Raw genomic sequence first — 20,937 nt, 5'->3', positions numbered from 1 at the left:
CAGGAGAATCGCTTGAATCCGGGAGGCGGAGGTTGCAGTCAGCCGAGATCGCGCCGCTGCACTCCAGCTCGGGCAACAGTACGAGACTCCATCTCAAAAAAAAGAAGAAAAACAGGGCCATCAGGGCCATACCTGTTCCAGTCTCCATGCCGGTCCTTGGCTCTCCCGGCCGGAGCCAAGGACAGGGAGGGAGCTGTGATCATGGAGCGTATCCGGCCCAGGCCCTAGTGCCTACAGTCACCTTTCCCCTTTTGGGGCTTACCTGGGTCTGCCCCATTCACTGGCTTGGGATAATGTGAGAACAGGAGGGTGAGTTCCTCCTCCGAGGCTTAGGGAGCCTTTCCCCTTTCCCAAAGGAAGGGTGGGGCGGCGCCGGCCGGTGCAGGAGCCCCTGCGGGCCGCTGGCGTCTGGCAGCAGCGACTCTCCCGGGTCAGTCGGCAGAGCGAGGCGGCTGCCTTTCCACCTCCGTGAGTACTGCCGAGGGGAAAACTGGGGAAGTGGGTCAGCCCGGCGGCTCCCATCCACAGACCCTCCCCCGCCCCAGCCGCCCGCTCTCCCGCGGAGCTTAAGGAGTCCGCTCCCGCCCGGCGGTGTTGCCCGAGTGGCCCTGCCCAGGGGCGGGGCGGGCCGGTCCCTGCGCCAAGGCGCTGCGCCCGCCGGCTGCCCTTGCCCACACGCGGCACCCATCCTGCGGCGCGGTTGGCCCTCCCGCCACCCCCTCGGCGGGGCCCTTCCCTTTACTATGGTAATAGTGACATTCAGCGGGAAAGGCTAGCACAGCGACGGCGCCCCGGCTCCCGCAGAACGGACGCTCGGGCCGCGGAGGGGGCTGTGCGCCCTCGTACCGCTGGACGCCGGGGGCGGGCGGCCGCCGCGCTCTCCCCGCCCGGCCCGGCCCCTCCGCCGCCGCCGCCGCGGGCCAGCCCCCCGAGCCACGGCCCCGGCTGGCGGGCGAGCTGCGGGCAGGATCCCAGCGCTCGGGCTCTGGAGCGGGGAAAGGACAGAAACGGCGCATCGGGAGGGACCCTGCCTCACCGCTTGTATATGGCAAAGTTTCTCACCGAGCTCCTGGGCTGCACGTTGCCACGCAAGGGCGCCTCTCCCATGTTTGAGGTAGGTGGAGGGTGTGTCCCCTCAGAGACCCCTGGCCGGCCTGGGGGTCTCCGCAAGTTGACACGTGTGCAGACTCACCTACCTGGCCATCGGGCGGGGCGGGGCGGGGCGGGGCGGGGCAGGGGAGGAGGGCGAGGAGGAGAGCTGGAGCTCTGGAGCCGGGTTTCTCGCGCCTGGACCTCAGTGAATCTTTTTTGTTTTTTTTTCCCCCACCCCAGTTGACAGGTGAACAAGTTTTCTGTCAATCTGGCTGAGTTCTACCAGTTGCTCTTTACCTAAAATGCCAGGGATGTCTAAAAATGAGCATTATCCTGCAGTCCTCTTTGCTGCCTACTTTGTTTTTTTCTTTTAGTCTGAAAAACAGAAAAATCTTCCAGTCAAAAGGTTTCCACCTTCTTACCTCCTCCAACTGCTCCCCTCCCCCAATCTCCAGCACAGGGCAAACTCCACTAAAGTTAACTTGTGTCTTCTTCTGTGAGTGAGTGAGATACACTGGGGATGAGGAGGGTTAAGAAGAGATTTGCCAAATCAGGTGAACAAACGGCAACTCCTAAGGCGGGTTCATCTAATTGCTCACACCTGCCTGCGGTGGCAATGCCGCTGCTGTGAGGCATCTCCGCACGGAGTCATTTAGGAGGTGGCTGGCTGGCTGGCTGGCTGGCTTTCCTATATTGATCACTCAGTAGGGAGAGTTTCATACTGTACAACCTTTCCCCGCCCTCCTTATCTCTACAGTGAGAACAGAGAGTGTCCTTTGTCTCTCTACCCTGCCCTCGCTCTAGAGACTGCCTGACACGCCGTCCTGGCCGAGAGTGCCCAGGGGTTGGCCAGGTTAACCAGTGCTGCAGTCTGCGTTGCACTGCGCTCCTCTCTCAGTCACAGTTACCGTAGCCTGATGACTTTCCAGGCCAGCCACTCCAGGAGCTGCCCTAGGCTTCCCTGTCTGCAGTTTCTTGACTGGACAGAGAAACACAACTTGGTCTCTTCTCTGGTGAACGCAGGAGTTTGTCCTTCAGCAAGGCACCTCTTCTGGTTCCAGACTCTTCATATGTTCTCTGGCTGCTAGTGAGTCTCTTCTCACCTTTGGCACCTGTAACTGTTCTTACCTTCTGAGATTTTATGGTCACATACCTTAGATTTTGAAGCTCAAATGACCCAACCCATAACCTCTGCTGTGTGACAAAATGGCCTTTAAGCAGGAGATCCCAATAGTAGGTGATAAGGAGGAACTGGGGAAACAAGAGTGGGGTGGGAGAAGTCAGGCTGAAAGGCCTGGGCAGTTGATAGCCTGAAACCTACGAAATAATGAAGAGCCTGGAAAAGTTCAGTTTTCCAGACCTGCAGTGAAAATGAGCTGTCACCTTTGGCGTGCAACATCACTGCCCATTTGCTGCTCTGTGAAGTGGTATGTAGCATTTGGGGATCACTCTGGAGACCTGAGATGCTCCCTTAAGTTGCTTTTCTCTTTGGCTTTCTCTTCACTTGTGTTTAAATTACCAAATGTGCCAAGCGATTTTGGTTGTGTATACTGCCTTTTTGTTATGTATTTGGTTGTATATTCCTGCCCCTTTTATCCTCCAGCCAATAGATGCCCCCCCTTGATTTTTCAGAAGGATTGGCTCCCAGTCATTCCAGAGAGGAGGCAGCCTATAAAAACTAGCCAGAGACATATTTAGACAATTAAAAAAAGAGTGGCTTTTGTGTTTGAAGAGTTCCCAGGAAAGGGAATTCCCCCAGTCCTTGGTCATGCCTCATGTCTTGCTCTGTGTTATTGTCCACCCATCTAGAGGTAGGAGCTGCTTGTAGCATCTGCCCACTCTGTCTTTCTACAAAGGATTGATTCAGTGTTGGCTGACTCGACCTAACACGTCCCACCTAGGTATCATTCTTAATCAGTGTTGCTGGACAAACTAAGTAACCTTCCCTTTCCTACCTTTGGGGAAAAGCAGTGCCCACAGATGAACTGATTTAGGAATGTGCTTTGAGGATGCTTGCTTCTCAGGCAATAGCCCCCTCAACACATTCTTGCTCATAAATGACGAAGCAGTCGTTTGGGAAGGAGGGAGAGAGAAATGTGTAAGAAAGATATTCTTAAACCTTTCTAAATATTCGTTTCCAAAAGTGAAAGTGCTAGGACACTTGAGAAAAATTTAGGCAGCTTTTTATTTTCACCAAATGCTTCAATTCTAACTGTGGTTACCTTTAATTTCGGAGAGATCAGGAGAAGAGATGGATGTTTTTCTAATGAATGGCCTTTGGTTTCATTTTGGTTAGAATGTGGACAATAATGTAGTTTCTTCCCACTCGGGCCACTTTGGTTTGCACAGAGGATATTCTCCCTGAGAACTGAATCTGGGACCTCTTGTGTGTTTGCAGTTGTCTGACAAGAGGGAGTGAGTGACAGGTTATAGAGAAAACAGGGCCAAAAAAGTCACTGTAGTTGAAAAACAGCTCCAGTGTGTGCCCTGCTGCACCATCTTCATAGGCTAGGGACAGAGCATGCACACTGGAAACACAAATTGTCTTAATGATCATTTTGTTACCCTCTTGCCTTGTTTCTTCTTAGTAAAGTATTTAAGTTTGCACACCAAGTTATTGAGGACAATTAAATTTCTAGAAAAAAACAAAGGATCTTAAGTTTACCCCAGGGCCATGGCAGTGTCCTGAGCAGTGGGCTGGATATTTGGAAGAATGATTGTGGCACACCAAGGCAGAGCACCTACAAAAAGAGTAGGCCACAATCATTCTTCCACAATCATTCTGATGTCTAGAAACGTAGGACAGAAGCATGCAGGCAGGTGGTTTCAGATCTAGCAGTTCCCTGTGTGCTTGAATGCATGGATAGATGTCTGGCCCTGGCATCCACTCCTCCCTCATGGAGCTCTGAAATATTATGAACCTGCCCCCTCCCTCCAGCCCCAGTCTTTCTTTTCATGGTGCCTTATTAGCTTTTGGCATGGCAGTCAGTGATGGGGTTTGAGTTTCGGGACAGGAAGTGGTGGGAAAATAATATAGTCAGTCAGAGGCTGTTGCTTTTTCATCTTTTATGCCTCTCTTCCCCCAGTCCACAAATCTGCATTTTTAAATCCCTGTCATTCTTCATCATCTTACCTGGTGGTACACCTTTAAGAAGACAGATTCATTGGGCTGAACACGTAGAAAAGGGATGTTCAATTCTGTGCCACCATTCATGGATGTGGTCTCCAGAACTGACAACCTCATGTATACTGTATGTGTTTTTGTGTGGTTTTCTATCTCCACTTGTACTGCTGCCTAACTATGACAATACATAATAATTATCAGTTATTGCCTACTTTGGGCCAGGTATTATTCTGAAGGCATACTATACATGATCGCAGTTATCCTTCACATAGTCTTATGATATAGGTGTTAACAACCATGTGTTACAGATGAGAAGATTAGGGTTTAGAGAACTTAAGTAGTTTGCTTAAGATCATTCTAGTAATGTATGCTAGAGAGAGGATGCAAACACAAGTCTGTTTTATCTCAAAGTTCACTTACCTTCTCCAACTATAGTTACTTGGTATTCTGGAGCTTGTTTTGTTTTGCTTTTTGTTTCACCTTTTTTTTCCTACCTTTTGTTTTTTAGCTGCATTCTTAGATATATTCTTTTTGGAAGAAGGAAAGACAATCCCCCATTCTCTCACTGCCCTCACTATGTTACCATGGGGATGTGTATTAGTCAGTTTTCACACTGCTATAAAGAAATTAATTATCCAAGACCGGGTAATTACTTTTAAAAAGGGTCTAATTGACTCACAGTTCTGCATGGCTTGGGAGCCCTCAGGAAACTTACAATCATGGCAGAAGGTGAAGGGGAAGCAGGCACCTTCTTCAAAAGGCGACAGGAAAGAGAGAGACGGGGGAAGAACCCATTATAAAACCATCAGATCTTGTGAGAACTCACTATCATGAGAACAGCATGGGGGAAACCACCCCCATGATCCAGTTACCTCCCACCAGGAACCTCCCTCAACATGTGGAGCTTACCATTCGAGATGAGATTTGAGTGGGGACACAGAGCCAAATATATCGGGATAGCACAAATGTCTTATTCCCAGAGATATTTAATCAAAGGCCGATTGAACTTGAATTGTTAAGGGCAGATTCAAGTTCAGTTGCCATGACCATTTACAGATAGCTTCTATTTATTGAGCATTTCTGTGTATTGGCTTGTTTTATCACCCCAATAATGCTGTGAGGTAAGTGGTATTGTCATCCCTGTTTTGGAAATGAAGAAACCAAGGCTCAGAGCGATTACATGAATTGTCCAAGGTCACTCACCTACTAAGTGTCTGAACTGTAAGGTAAATCCTGGATTCTGGTGCCACAGTGCTTTGCCTGCTGTCTGTATTGACTTACCTAGTTTTGTAGCCTCTGATTTTTTGTCTCATCCCCTCTATCTTTTGTACTATTACCAAAATCATTTTTCTAAAAGCCGAACTCAACATGGAGTCTATTTACTTTCCACAAATACTTAAATCTTTTTTTTTTTAAATTCTGGCATGGTGGCTCATGCCTGCAATTCTAGTATTTTGGGAGGACAAGGCAGGAAGAGTGCTTCAGGCCAGAAGTTTGAGGCCAGCCTGTGCAACATAGTGAGACCTTATCTCTAAAAAAAAAAAAAAAAATTAGGCATAGTGGCATGTGCCTGTAGTCCTAGCTACTTGGGAGACCAAGGCAGGAAGATCGCTTGAGCCCAAGAGTTCTCCAGGTTGCAGTGAGCTATGATAGTGTCACTGTACTACTGCACTTCAGCCTGGTGATATAGTGAGACCCTGTCTCTAAAAATCCCAGTTTTTTTTTAGTTTTATTTATTGATGGGATCCAGCTATGTTGTTCAGGCTGGACTCAACCTCTAGGACTTGAGAGTTCCTCAAGCCTCAATCTTTAGAGCAGCTGGGACCACAGGCATGCACCACCACACCAGCTATTTTCCCCAGTTCCATTAGTGGTTCACCATATATGCAGATTGAACAGGGCAAACTTCCTCCACAGTATGGTCACTGCCTGGTTAACTTGTCTAATCTTTCCTTCCTACCACTACTTTTCTAATATTCCAGCAACTTTACTCCCATTTCTTGATTATGTTCTCTTACCTCCAAGCTGTTACCCTGCCCAGAATATTCTTCCTCTAATAGTCACCTATTGAAGTTGTATCTTCCTTCAAGGTTCAGCTCAAATCTCACTTCTAGATCCACCTATCTTGAACGATATCCAGGCTCTATCAGAGGCCCAGTGAATATTATGTGTGTGTGTTTTTTTTTCTGAGACCTTGGACAACTTCCTCTTTGAACTTCTCTATGCTCCAGTTACGTCTTCAATAGGGGTAACAGTAGTGCTTCATTCAGGGTGGTGAGTGTTAAACGAGTTAATGCCTGTAAAACACTTAGAATAGTGGTCAATACATGTTAATTATTGAGACTGTTGCTTGTGTCTGTGTCTTCTTCAGTGTCAGGAACTATGTATTTCTTAATTCTCTAGTACTTGGCATGTATTTTGCACACAGTTTTGCATCAAATAAATGTCTGATGGATCACATTGATTTTTCTAACCCTCAGCATACATGATTTTCTTTGCCTTTTCGTTATTTATTGTTTATCTGAAATCCAGATTTAACTGGGTACCTTGTATTTTTATTTGCTAAATCTGGTGACCTCGTCTTACCTTCTCCCTCTTTCCTCCAGAACCCTGTTCCTAGAGTCCAGTCCCACTTACCTGTGTGATCCTTGTTCCCATCCTTCTCTCTTTATAGCTCCTACTCTGCCTGAGATCCTGTCCCAAGCCAAGGGAGCCACCTATAGGGTAGTTGCAGCTGGGTCAACTGTCTGTCCCCACTGCCAGTATGGAAATGCGGGAGTGAGCAAGCTTCCTATTGCAGTGTCAGGGCTGTGATTGAGAAGTGTATAACTAGCATTCTATTTATTCATGCTTAATGTGTTCACCAATTCATTCAGTCATTCATTTATTCAACAAACCTTAAATACTGTCTTTGTGCTAGGCACCCTGTGGAAACCTTGTTAAGAGACATTCAAACTGTTTTGACTGTCATTCATGGTAAGAAATATATTTTACATTGCAATCCTGAATGCATATAGCTATTTACACCTGTAACAGCAAAATTAAGTTTTCAGAATAATACTTTTCCTTATGACATGGGATATCCTCTGATCTTTGCAGTTTTATTCTTTCCTTCTCATTCTATTAAAAAATGAACCGATAAAGACCCACTAAATTGATTTCATGGGTTACGACCCACAATTTGAAAAGCACTGCTATATAGGATAATAAGATTCTATTTTTCAAAACAATTTGTATTACCCCATTATCTCACTATTATATTTATACATTATTACACTATATATTGGGAGATTCTTGTGGTCTATCTTGGGAAACCAGTTATCATGTAATAACATTATTTTTTGGGGGAGAAAATGTATTCAGAGTTTCAAACTACTAACTTGCCAAACAACATTTGATAAATATCCTGCCTCTAAATTAGGAGGCATTTGGGTAAAAGTTACCTGAACATATTTTATGGTATGGTTTTTTATACAATGTGCTTCCTGAATTTCAATGATTTCTTTCTTAGCACCCACTAATGACAAACGTGCTCCACTGGTTGGATTGATTTCCAGGGCTACGTTTTATAAATCGTCCCATTTTTGTATTTTAGTTAACTCCATCCCTTCTCTCCTTAAAATGGTTATACTTTCAAGTAGTTTTTTTTTCTTTCTCATTTGCCTGTTAAAGACCTTAATTTTGCCCATTACAATTGAATAGCTGAGCTCCTTTGTCTGTTTACATGAATCTTGTACACTGTCATTCACTTGGTTATTCCGATGGGCTTCAAGCATCTAGAGGATGAACCATGTGATCAGGCTGTTTTGAAAGCAAATAACTTGGACAAGTATGACTGTAGCTTCTCTGATTAGATGCTGGTGGGTGATCATAAGAGAGAAGTTTACTTCGAGAATAATAGCTCCTATTGCCACAGCTGGGCTTTCTGTGAGGGTCATTTGAATTTTAAGCTAATGGATACTGGGTTTGTCTTGTAAATTCACAATTCAGTTTGTTTGAGGGCCAATTGGATTGCTCTACCACATCTGAGCCAGTATATATTCAGGAGCAACTCTCCTTACCTTTTGTGTTAGCTGCTTTTAAACGCCACATGTGGTCCTAAATGCTCGCATTTCATTTATAAGAATATTTGCTGCCATTATGATTACATCTGTCTAATGGTTTCTTGCTGAGAAACTGTTACGTGATTTTTTTTTTCTTTTTGTATTTTGATAAGGAAAGGCTGGTGTTTCAAATCTGTCAAATGGCCAGAGCTGGCAGCTTGTCATAGGGAGCAGATAGGAGTTTAATTCTTTGATGTATTTCCTTTTGCTTAGTTCTTTTCAGTTTATAATGGTGTTCTTGTATATTATGAATTTCTTTACTTTGCACGTGTTTGATAAAATATAGTAGGTCCAGTAGTGACATTTACATTAGGAGAGTTCTGCCTACCTAGAGTTGCCTATTGAGGTAGCCCATAAATAAAATGGCAACTTTTATTTATCTGAATTTGTGATGAGTAGAAGCTGTGCTTTCTACCCTTCCAGATCCTTAAATATAGTCTAGGCTTTATTCTCCAAATACCTATAATATATTAAGAGTATCCTATGATCCTTTCAAGCCCCTACATTTTCAAACCAAAATGGAAGCCTCATTTTCCTCCTGGCATCCACCTGAATCTGACTTCTCCTTTCTAACTCCATTGTTGGCCAAAAATGCCCATTTTCTTTTCACCTTGAGTAGCACTTTGGTGCCATCTTTGCTTTTTCTTCCTTTTGCTCTATGGACAATCTGTCAGTGACTCTTGCAGATACCTTCTTGGATTTATACCTCTCTTTTTATCCACATCACTCTTCATGCACTGATCTGACAAACATTTATCGAATGTCTGCTATGACCTAGGAGCCGGAGGGCCCAGAGAGGATTTCACAATAAGCGACTAATTGTTTTTCTTTCCTCAAGTCTCACTTCTCTCCACTCTTCCTGAATAAACTGCTACTACACCACAATGCCTTTTCATCATCACTTTCCTACACAAGAGTCTACATGACTTTCTATTTCCAAAGGGTCAAGTCCCTAAATTCTACCTAGATTATTTCTAATGTGTTCTAGTAAATGTCTTACCCTGCCTAGCCAGCTTTATTTCCTGCCATTGATTTTCTTCAAGGATCCTCACATGTTCAAAAACAAATTCTTGCCTTTGTTTATGCTATTTGTCAATCCTCTAACAATGACCTATGTCCATTCTTTCCGCTCTTCCTAACTGAACCCTACCTAATCTTCAGGGCCACATCAAAGAGCCAGCCCTCCATGAAGCATTCCCCAATATAGCAAAGAAGCTCAGAACATGCAGGCTGAGGAACATACTTGACTTCCAGTCCTGGCTCCTCTACTTCTTAGCTATGTGACCTTAATAAAGTAAGTTACTTCTTGGTGCCTCAGTTTTGCTCTCTGTACAATAATAATAATAATGGCTACTTCACTGGGTTGTCATAATAATTAAATAAGGTAGTTCAAATAAAATACTTAGCATAGTGTCTGGAATATAGTAATAAACAAATAATATATATAATAATAATTATTATAAAATTTCCCCTTGACCCCAAACTCCGAGTTATCCCTCTTCTTTGACTATCTTAGAGCATACCTTATACTTTTCTGAATGTTCTGTACTGCCGAGCAAAACATAGGTGCTAAATCAATGCTTACTAATTTTGAGAACATTCCATGTGCGGCTTTAGCAGAATCTGGGAACCAGTTTATTTCTGGATATATTTAATTATATTTCATGAAAATGTGACAGCCACTGTCCTTTAGTGATCCCATCTCTGATCTATGGGATGTGTATTAATGCTTACTTAGGCAGCAGTTGTGCAAATGATGATAATATACTTTTATATACAACTGTGCCAGAAGCAGTACTTGAAAAATGTGCCAATTATAAATGCCACTTAAATGAAATTCAACCATAGATTGCAATATAATTAAATACAGAGTATTTTTTATTTTTCAATTGGGTTGCAAACATGTATCCTCAATATAGGTCAAGTGAAGCAAATCCATGCCATAAGTCAAGATTTTATTAATCAGACTTTTATTTTCCATGCCGTTGGTGGAGCATTCTGGCTGGAAGTCAGGTTAGATTACTCCAAAAGTAATTTACTCCAAAGAACACTTACCCAGTGGGCTTCCTTATCATATTTCCAGTGGGCAAGTAATGATGCCCTGCTTCTCTGGAAGCTCTGTTGGGTGCCTGGAAACATGGGAATTTACTTTCATGGAGATTATTTGAAGTTGACTGGAAGTCAAGTGAGTGTACCTACAGGGAGGCACAAAGGGCGGAAAACTAAAGAGTGACAGTGTTACCAATTGCAAAGAACGTGCATAGGGAGTCCTAAGACCTGGATTCTGAGTCTAGATTATCTCCTCACTGGTTGTAAGCTTTTGGAGGAAATCTCCTTACCTCTCTAGTGTCAATTTTCATAGCTTGAAAGTGAAAGTATCAATATTCGATTTGCTTCACTCACAGAAATGATGTGAGGCTCTAGTGTGGTAATAAATGTGAAAGTCCTTTGTAAAATTTCAAGCATTACACAAATGTGAATTGTCATTAGTGATACTGTAATGATGAGAGCAGAAAGATGAGGGGTATACTTGGCATCCTGGACATGCAGGAGCCTGCTGGGGAATGGACTGTTAGGGGTGGTATAAATGGTGAAGAATAGAAATGCTTCTATTTGAAGGGTAGAAAAGGAAAGACGAAGCAGTCAGAATTTTCAACTAGAGCTCAAGGTTTATGAATCCAATGCTTAGATCACCAAATAGGCCTCTCATCTTTCTTTGAAAGGTGTCTTGGAGTGCTTAGGATCTTTGGTGACAGCCTGAATTTCAGGCAGCCTTAAGATCCTATGGTTCTATTTTATGGAGATTTATTTCCCAGAATTATGTTATTCCATTTAGAATATGATTGTAAAGGGATATGGTGGGGACTGATCTGATCATGATTGAGAACTCAGAGGAAGGCTGCAGGCTTGAATGGGTTCCTAATGGTCATTGGAGTTTACATTTTGCCTTGGGCAGAGTCTAATTCTTCTAGAGAAAGTCCTTGATTTATTTTTAGTTTCTCATCATGTCCAGTATATTTTACCTTACACAGTGCATCCTGCCTTGGGGGAGCCCTGTGGAGGGTACAAAGTAGGATAAGGTTAGCCCAGCCTCAGGCTCACAGACAGACGGGGAAGAGTGACTGCTTGAGGGGTTCATCCTCCTTTTATATGTAGGTCCCCACAATGGCTGTAACCACTCAGGCATGTGACAGGTTCATATGTCTCTTACTGTTTCCCTAAGAGTCCTCATACTTAGCTTTTGTGAACCTTGGGTTGCAAACATGTATCCTCAATATAGGTCAAGTCAAGTGGGCTAGGCATAGACATGTCTGGGATTTAATTTCCTCGCTGTAAAGTTGATGTTTTAAGAGATCCTACCTTATAAGGTGGTAAGGTAGTGTATGTAATGCACTTAGCTCAGTGTCTGTGACATAGTTGTTTGTAACAGCAATAATGATTTGTCTACTAAACTAGTCCTTCAGCATCCCATGGTTTTAATTTTTAAAATTCTTAATAATTATCTAAATTGTGCTGTTCACTTGCAATTGGCAGAATTGTATTGTAGCCAAGGGGAAGGGAGGGAATAGAGAGTATAGAGAAAAGGAATAGTGAGCATTAAAAAAAATCTGATGGATTGTTGGGACAGAAATTCCATTTCATTCTTTGTTCTATGTTTAATGCCAACTTTGTTGCTAGAACCATGTTAAAACTTTTTTCTAAGAGTTCAAAATATTTCCACAGTTACCCTTTTATATATGACTGCTGATCCCTAGAAGGAATAATAACACACTTGACATTCTCCAGGGAGTCCCTCTCTGGTAAATGAGAACTATCTCAAGGGTCAGTAAGTAGAAGTAGCAGAGGCAATGTTTTCAGATGGTATTAAAAAATTTCCCAGGGGTATACAATGCATTTATAATGGATGCCCTCCTTGCCATGTCAGAGCTGAGATTTGGCTATGTCCATTGTGTGACAACCTCTGGAGTCTATTTGTAGCCAGATAGATACATAGAGATTAAGGTACTTTCTGAGAACTCAACTTTAACTAGGTTTAAGAATGAAATTCTATCAACATAGGGGAGGATAGATATCAGTGACAGAAGACCAGTTGCAAGGAAGGGCTGCTGGGCTAGACCCAGAAAGAGAGTCTGAGGGTCTAGGATTATAGATTGCAGAAACAAGTAGTGGCTGGTGTTTGAACTCCCTCCTCTTGCCCTCTGTCCCGTGAGCGAAGTGCCCTGTGCCAGGAAAAACAGCTTAACGTATCATGACCCAAGCAAACCTGCTACAGTGCCCTTTCAGAGGGCAGAATCAGAGGAAAGAGCTTTTTCAATGCAAGGGGAGCACTGGTGGCCTGGGCAGAGTGGTCATGGGGAGTTTGCTGCAGGGGTGGTAGGGGTGCACAGGCCACCTGGAGCCCGCCTGGTCCAGTGGCTGCCTGGGTTGGTTCAGGTGCTTATATGGCATAATTCCCCCAGAGGACACCTCCTGACACCAGAGGGAGGAAGGATCCTTGGAAGAGAATTTGATATTCTTAGGGTGGGAGTGGGTTTATGTGGCTAGCAATATTTGGTTGTAAGTGATAAGGTGACTTCCTTTGTAATCGTATTTGTGTACATAAAATGGGTCCATATAATCCTGTCAAATTCCTTCTTTCCTATTCCATTCTTGAATCAGTGATTCCCACAGGCTACAGGACGGTCTTTTGTGAAACAGAATCCCCCACTAATATGGTTTGGCTGTGTCCCAACCTAAGTTTCATCTTTAATTGTAGTTCCCCTAATTCCCATGTGTCTGTCATGGGAGGGACCCAGTGGGAGGTAATTGAATCATGGGAGCAGTTACCTCCATGCTGTTCTCATGATTGTGAGTGAGTTCTCACGAGATCTGATAGTTTTATAAGGGACTCCCAACTCTACACCCCCACCCCTACTCATTCTTCTCTTTCTTGCTGCCATGTGAAGAAGGACTTTTTTGCTTCCCTTCCACCATTATTGTAAGCTTCCTGAGGCCTCCCTAGCCCTCGGAACTGTGAGCCAATTGAACCTCTTTCCTCATAAATTACCCAGTCTCAGGTATGTCCTTATAGCAGCAGGAGAACAGACTGATACATCCACCAAGCCATTTTTTTTCCCCAATGAGCTTACTTTTGATGTTCATTTTAACCACATTTTGTATGTGTTAAAAAATGTTTATCTGTTAGGAGAAAGAGGGGTGGTATGGAGAGGTCAGTCACACACAGAGCCACATGTGGACCGAAAGACAGACAGACAAACACACAGTTATTTGCGCCTAAAATGGCCATGATGATTAAACCACATCATGACCAGTAAAGTGACTCCAGAAGTCTCACTGATTTTATTTCCCAGCTTTGCTCCAAACCTTAAACGTGCTTGTGTACCTGAAGCCAACCTCATAGAATACTTCTCAGAGGTTAACAAATTGAACTTCCTTTCCTTTAGAAAGGGAGTTTCTCTTGTGCCTCCTTCCTGTCCTCCAGCTTAGGGAGTTCCTTTCTAAGAATCTGTGACATAGCTATGTGCAACTTCATTTTTTTCCATCTTACTCTGCAAATAGAAACTGATTTCATTTTTTTTCTCATGTATAAAGAAATAGTGCATCTGATTTCACAGGCCAGAAAGAAATGACTGGAAAGCATCCAGCCAAGCCCTGGGGAACTCCCTAAAATTATCCTCTACCTTATGGACTGTCCAGATTGTTTGTATGTGTGGCTGGGGAAGATGGGGGCAGGGAAGAGGGACTTGGGAAATACAATTTTCTTGTGCCCAGATGCTGTGAGTATGTCAGATGGCTGGGTGAGCACTCCTGATGCCTCCTGTGATTTTAGGAGTCTATTTGCTTGGTGCCAGGTTTGCATGTCCAAGCAGCTGGGCAGGCCCTCTAGGGTGCCTGGTTAATGCAACTCCCTCTCTCTGCATGTTGTGTGGACTTTCCTTACATATGAATACTTCCTAGACAAATGCGGGGAGGACTTTTCTTGGCTTACCTTGGGTTGTATCTTTGATTTGTAATTGCTGTGGGGTTGGAGTGACTAAGAAAAATGCTCTCACTTTGTAGCGTTGATGGACAATAAACAATAGTAATGGTTCTTTAGAATTTACCAAAGCACCTTACATACGTTATTTTACTAGAAACAGAGAAATGTCAGGGAGCTATTTTATGCTATTTAGACATGGAAAACTAAAGAACAAGGAATTAATAAATATTAGCTATTGGAAAAGAGCTTGAATCTAAAATTGTCCAACCAGTTTTGCAGATAATTAATTTACCACCTTTTTCCATGTAAGCTTTCCTTCTTAATAGGGTAATGGTTATCAGGGATTGGGTGGGAGCAGGAAGTGGGGAGATTTAGGACAAAGGATACAAACTTGCTGGTATGTAGGGTAAGTAAGTCTAGAGATTGAGTGTAAAACATGCCGTTGTAGTTAATAATGGCATTTTTGGGAAGTGAGTAGATTTTACATGCCCTTAACGCGTGCGTGCGCGCGCGCGCGCACACACACACACACACACACACACACACACGCAAAGGGTGTCTATATGAGATGATTGATATGTAAATTTGATTGACTGCAGTACATCCAAACATTGTTGTTTACCTTAAATATATACAATAAAAATGTAGCATTAGCAAATCATCATCAATTGAAATCATTAATATGAAATTTTTGAAAATCATAAAGTATTGCAAAAATGTAAGGTATCTATCTCAAATACAGTTTGGGACAACGCAGGGTGCACCTAAATGCCATAAAATGTTATTGTTATTTAAACAAAAAATTCCATCATTATTAAAGGGCCTTTACATTTCTGGCCTTGCACATTCATATGAATACAAATGGGAGCAGCTTTGATGATATGTTTCCAAAATCATTCCCAAGCCTTTTTTTGTTTCACAACATTAGTATGAATCACACCTATCATTTCTGACCATCCTCATCTCTTCCTTCAATTTCTTTGTATCACTGGGTAAAGAGTACCCAAGCCATGAACTGTAGAGAATAGTTATATTTTTCTCTCTGGAAAAATCATTCCTAAGGTGCAGATGGTGGGGGTGATGACCCAGGATTTTATGTTATGGAATTTTCTGTTCTGCTGACTGAGAGCATTATCAGTGGTAGAGAATAATCAACACATTTCATGGAACAGTGCTTTGTAGATTTTGAAGTACTTTGGCCAAATCTCTCTTAACAGCTTTTGATACATAGTTATTCCCATTTGACAGATTTAGAAGCTCAGGTCCAGAGAGGTAAGGTGGATGTACTGACATAATAACAGGCAGAAACTGATGGAGCTAGGACTTTAGCTCTAGGTCTTCTGTTCCCAAGTTCTTCCATTCTTTCTAGGGTAACCTAGGTGTTAACTGTGTGCTCTCACCAGTGTAAGGAGGCAAGCAAGACTCATATATATGAATCATGTCAGCGATGACTTTGACATCACCAAAGCAAAGAGGTGGCACTTCCCCCTTCTTGTATCTAAGGCTGCCCTTTAGTGATTATCTTCTAGAGTTTAAGTTTGAATCATTGTTCTCACCTGATACTTACTATCTGCGTGATCATAGAGAAGATACTTAACATCTCTAAGCTTCAGTGTCTTCATCTGTAAGGTGAGGTCAGTGGTTATGATGAAGATTTAATGAAGAAATATATGCAAAGTGTTAAGCACCATGCCTGGAATGTAATTAACATTAGATCTTATCTCTCTTCTTATTTTTCTTATTTTCTACTTCGTGATTGGGCTTGATTTACATTTTAGCCTGGTTCCTCCTGTATTAACTTTTTTGGAGGGCAGGTATTGAGTGGACATGTGATGGGAGTGAGAAAGCCTTAGAAGACACGTACTATATACTTTGTCCTCAGCCCACATGGAAACCAAGTTAGACTCCAGAGCACTTGCAGTGATAGAAAATTGGTTTGATTTTTTTTTTTTTGGATAAATAAACCAGTGTTTGTTTTTCTTTGTGAAGTCTCTTAGGCACCACATACTGTGCTATACTGATTGTTCATTGAACAAGTTTTTACTTAGTCCCAATTATGTGTTCCATATGTGTGCTTGGTGCTGTAAGGATTACAAATAGAACAAGATGTGGTCTCTGCCCCAAGTTTACTTGAGGAGGCTTGATTTCTAAGCACAAAAATAGAATCCTATTCTGAGCTGAGGTGTGGTAGAAAAACCACTACGTCTGTTCTAGGGTAAAGATTTCATGAGCTAACTCTTTTCCCAATATGCTTCGAAGTGCTGTGACAGCACTTAAAATATTTCTTCAAAAGGAGTTCATTATAGAAGAAATAATGCTTTTCCAGATTAATGCTATAAATAGGCAAAATACATTATCATTTGTATCTTGCTACTTTCTAAGACACAAATAATGATTAAAAATGGTAAAAATTGAGATTATGTCTGAGGTTGTATCTGGTTGTAAAACCTTTTTCCAATAATGGATCTTTATTGGATTTTCTGATTTCGTTTTGTAGTGCCTTAGGCAAATTACTTTCCATGTATGTGAAATGCTTTAAATGAAAATATCTCACTGGACTGTGCTGCAAATTAAATGAGATATGATGTGAAAACACTTAGCTTTCACTCAGTGCCTGGCTCATGGTAGCAAATGTTCAGTTAGCAATATTTTTCTTTCTGTATTGATGGATATGCTCCTTGTCTTTCCTAGAGGTTTAAATGAAACCTCCTTTTGAACTCCCATCTCCTGTTGTTCACTTTTATTCTGCTATCCCCTAGAGCATTTTGATATTGTTTACAGCTTGGCATGGTTCTTCATGCATAGCCCATCAAAGAGTTAATAATGCTGTGCTCCAATCTTTCTGGGTTGCTGGAGCTACTTAATCAGAGAAATCATTATAGCTCATTTTGTGCAACCCATTGATGTCCAAAGCAACTAATTAGAGAGAGTGTATAGAAAATCAATTTTTACTATAACATTGACATTTCTTCCAACTGAAGCAATTGGTTTGCTTACATTCTTTGTGCAAACCTGTAGAGATTTAAAATTATCCCAGATGACTACATTAGAGGGTTCTAATAGGCTCTTGGTGTTAGAATAAAGATTATTTGAATATTAACTAAATAGTCAGAATTTGGAAGGGATCTAGCACATTACATGAGCTTGCTGGACAAGTAGTTTGCACTCATGACATCATTAGAAGCTCTTTGAGAATCTAGCCCATTTATAAGTAGAGGGAAGAGGACTGTGTTAGGTCTTTCCTTTATCCCTGCAGTTCTTGACCTTCCCCATCACAAGTTCCAGGAAGCCAACCTGCATGAAATACAGCAATAGAGTTCTCTTGGCCTCAGTTTCTAACTGGGTTTGGCCAATGAGGAGTATTGCTGAGAGAGACTGGAGACAGTGAAGATTGGGTGGGCAAGACATCTGTTACCACTACTCCGTACATGTGAGATCTCCTTGGGCTGACTGTGTCCCTCTACCTAAGATCACAGCTCCTGTAAGGTGGTCCTCAACACACAGCCTGTCTCCCGTTTCCCATGATTCTCCCTTTTCTTGCTACTTTAGGGTTGGTAATTGGGCGTGTTACTTGCCTCAAAATATTGCACAATGCCTTGTGGTTTTCCTACATCTTTCCTACATTTTTGTAAACAGTCAAAGTTTTGTTGAATTTTCCTTAAGTTACCTAATTTGAATATGATATCTATTTCCTACTAGAACCCTGAATGATAGAGGAGCAGTAGCAGCTTCTGCTTGAAAGATAAAAGTGACCATCTGAATGACTGGTTTGTAAACAATTCTGTCAATTCATTAAAATGCTGTGTGCTTCATTATATATGCATGTAAAAGTGGATAAATTCACAACATGAAATCACAAGAATGATATATAAAGATGTAACTTGTTTTGGTTGCAATTTGTAGTTAAATGAAAAGTGATTTGGGTTGAATAAGGATATTATTAGAGCTTCTGCAAATGTCAGTCTTAAAACAGTAGAGTGTTTACAGATGTAGTGGAACACAAAATGCATTGCATCTCTACTTCTTAACTTGCAGGTGAAGAATTTGAATCCCCAAGAAGTTAGATCTCAGTTGCCCAAGATCAGACAACTAGTGTATTGGTTCATTTGGGCTGCTACCACAAAATACCATAAACTGGGCATTATAATTAACAGAAATTTATTTCTCTCAGCTCTGGAGGTTGTCCAAAATCAAGGTGCCAGGCAGATTCTATGTGTCCTCACAGAAGCTGTCTTTCAGTTTAACCTCACTTGATGGAAAAGGTAAGGAGACTCTCTTAGGCCTCTTATGAGAGCACAAATGCCACTCCTGAGAGCTCTGCGCCCATGACCTAATCACCTCCAGAAGACCCAATTTCCTAACTCAATCACCTTGGGGTTGAGGATTTTAGCGTTAATTTCGGAAGGACTTAAATATTCAGACCGTAGCAACTAGTGTGTGGCAAACAAAGCTGGGTCTTAAATCTCATCTCATATTCTAAAGCTGGTGGTTTTGGGTTTTGATTTATTTTTAAAAGGGGAATTAAGTGCTAGTGAGGAATTTCAGTTTACAATAAATCACCTGTCATGTCAGCTCAGCCAACAAAGCAATGTTATGATGATAGTAACACTGTTTTTAAATTTGTTTATTCGTAAGAGAATTTTTTTGCTGCATAGTGCTTTTTGGTTTAGAAAATGTAACTGGTGCTGAGTGATAAATTATAAAAACATTTAGAAAAGAATCCCAGTTCCCAAATATATTTTATTATTAAAGGAGCTTCCAGGGAACTGGTCTCTCTTCACTGTTTCATATCAGAAAAATATTTTATTTTCTGTTGTGTATGTGGTATGTGCACCCTGAGAATTGGAGTGGTTGTTACACAGAAAGTGTCAGTGTTACTGCCTTTAACGTAATAACAGCCTAATGCAAGGGAGATAGGGTGGAGATGATACCCAAATTGAAAAATAAACAGGGTAAAATTTTCTGCTTAAGCCAACTGTTAGGACCCACTAGATAACACCTTCAATTAAAGGGTAGGGCCCTGAAATCGAGGGTGAAAACTTGCATTTTAACAGTCTCTTATACCTTACATGTGGGCAGGAAAAATGATAATTGTTCAGTAAATATTTGACAAATAAATAAATGAAACCACAGTAGGTGTTCTTTTAGTATTTCAGGAATAAGAAAGGGAGTTTGGGCTGGGTATGGTGGCTCATGTCTGTAATCTTAGCACTTGAGGAGGCTAAGGTAGGAGGATTGCTTGAGTCTAGGAGTTTGAGACCACCCTAGGCAAGGTAGTGAGACCCTATCTCTACAAAAAAAAAATTTAAAAATAAAAAATGAGGTGGGTCTGGTGGTGCATGCCTGTAGTCCCAGCTACTCAGATGGCTGAGGTGATAGGATTGCTGGAGGCTGCAGTGAGCCACTGCACCACTGCACTGTAGCCTGGGCAACAGGGTGAGAGAGACACTGTGTCAAAATAAATAAATAAATAAATAAATAAATAAGAAAGAAGGAAAGGAGATTAGGTCTAATCTGTGTTTTATCCAGTTCATAGTTGCAAGGCTAGATGGCTTATGCATTGGGAGTATTATTTTGCTATACATTGTGTGAGAGTGTGATGATAATTTTTTCTATTTGGGTTTGCATCTAGAAAACCCAACTGGATTATCAATTCAATATTAGCTCTTTAATAATTTAAAAAGTGAAACTGTTTAGATAAATAAATCAATAACATGATGGTTTAAATCAATTTTACTATGAAACATCATCACTTTTCTTGGCCATAAAACCTTGAAAATTAATTAACATAATCTGTTTATTGGCTTTAGTTTTTATACTTTTATACTGATGCATAACAATAGTCACTCATGCCAGCTAGTTGTGTTAGTTTTCTTGCATTTTTATAATAAGATGATCTTTGCTCTAATTCTGATTTCTAGTGCAGAATTACTATAGTAACATGCAGAGTACACATTACTATATTGAATGCATATGTTAGTATTTTAAACTCTAAAATTTGCTTCTGTGTAATGCAAATATATTCCATTTCCTTTAAAACATCATATATGGGTGCTTGCTTTTTTAATATCAAGACTGGCTTGATTATCTTTTGAACAGTGAAGCTTTCTGAGAAAGATCTGTTGAAAAGATAATGGACAAATACATGTTTACCCAAATGTAAAAATTATATCGTAATCATGACATTTCCTTTAAAAAGAAAGTTGAATAGAAAATTATACCAGAAACTTTTAGCAGAGATGGGGTTTTACCATGTTGACCAGACTGGTCTTGAACTCCTGACCTCAAGTGATCTGCTCGCCTCAGCCTCCCAAAGTGCTGGGATTACAGGTGTTAGCCACCAAGATGCTTTTTTTTTTTTTTTTTTTTTAAATAGGCTCTTTTTCTCTTTGGCCTTGCAGGCTTTCAGATTTGACTCTCATATTAACCTGATTACATTTGCTTTAAATATTGAGGGTGGGTAGGAAGGAATGTTAGTATCCCTAATGTGATTTTCCCTTCTCTGGGGAAGCACTGGGCCCTTAAATATTTTAGGGGACATTGATTGTAAATTCTAAGATATATTGTGATGGCAACTTTAACATTGTTTAAATTGATTAAAAGTATTTGTGTATATCTGGCTTTTTAAGTTGATACAG

The 20,937-nt window shown here is 41.5% G+C and overlaps 1 protein-coding gene across 3 annotated transcripts in view; it reads left to right on the top strand.

Annotated features, from left to right (window-relative positions):
• The first annotated feature begins 871 nt into the window (after window positions 1–871).
• Window positions 872–20,937, top strand: part of RASGEF1B (RasGEF domain family member 1B) — a 615,892-nt gene continuing 595,826 nt past the window's right edge. For 2 of the 3 annotated variants that reach the window (XM_050790146.1, XM_050790145.1), the window contains exon 1: window positions 873–1,114. In XM_050790146.1, the coding sequence (XP_050646103.1) occupies window positions 1,046–1,114 (69 nt within the window). In that variant the 5' untranslated portion in view covers window positions 873–1,045. Of the gene's footprint in view, window positions 1,115–20,937 lie in introns of all 3 variants that reach the window. The other variant, XM_050790144.1, reaches the window with a different exon arrangement.

This window comes from Macaca thibetana, chromosome 5 (genome assembly GCF_024542745.1).
Source record: "Macaca thibetana thibetana isolate TM-01 chromosome 5, ASM2454274v1, whole genome shotgun sequence".
In the NCBI taxonomy this organism is placed as follows: Eukaryota; Metazoa; Chordata; class Mammalia; order Primates; family Cercopithecidae; genus Macaca; species Macaca thibetana.
Note: the sequence above shows the minus strand (reverse complement) of the source record. Positions and strands in the feature narration are given on the sequence as shown.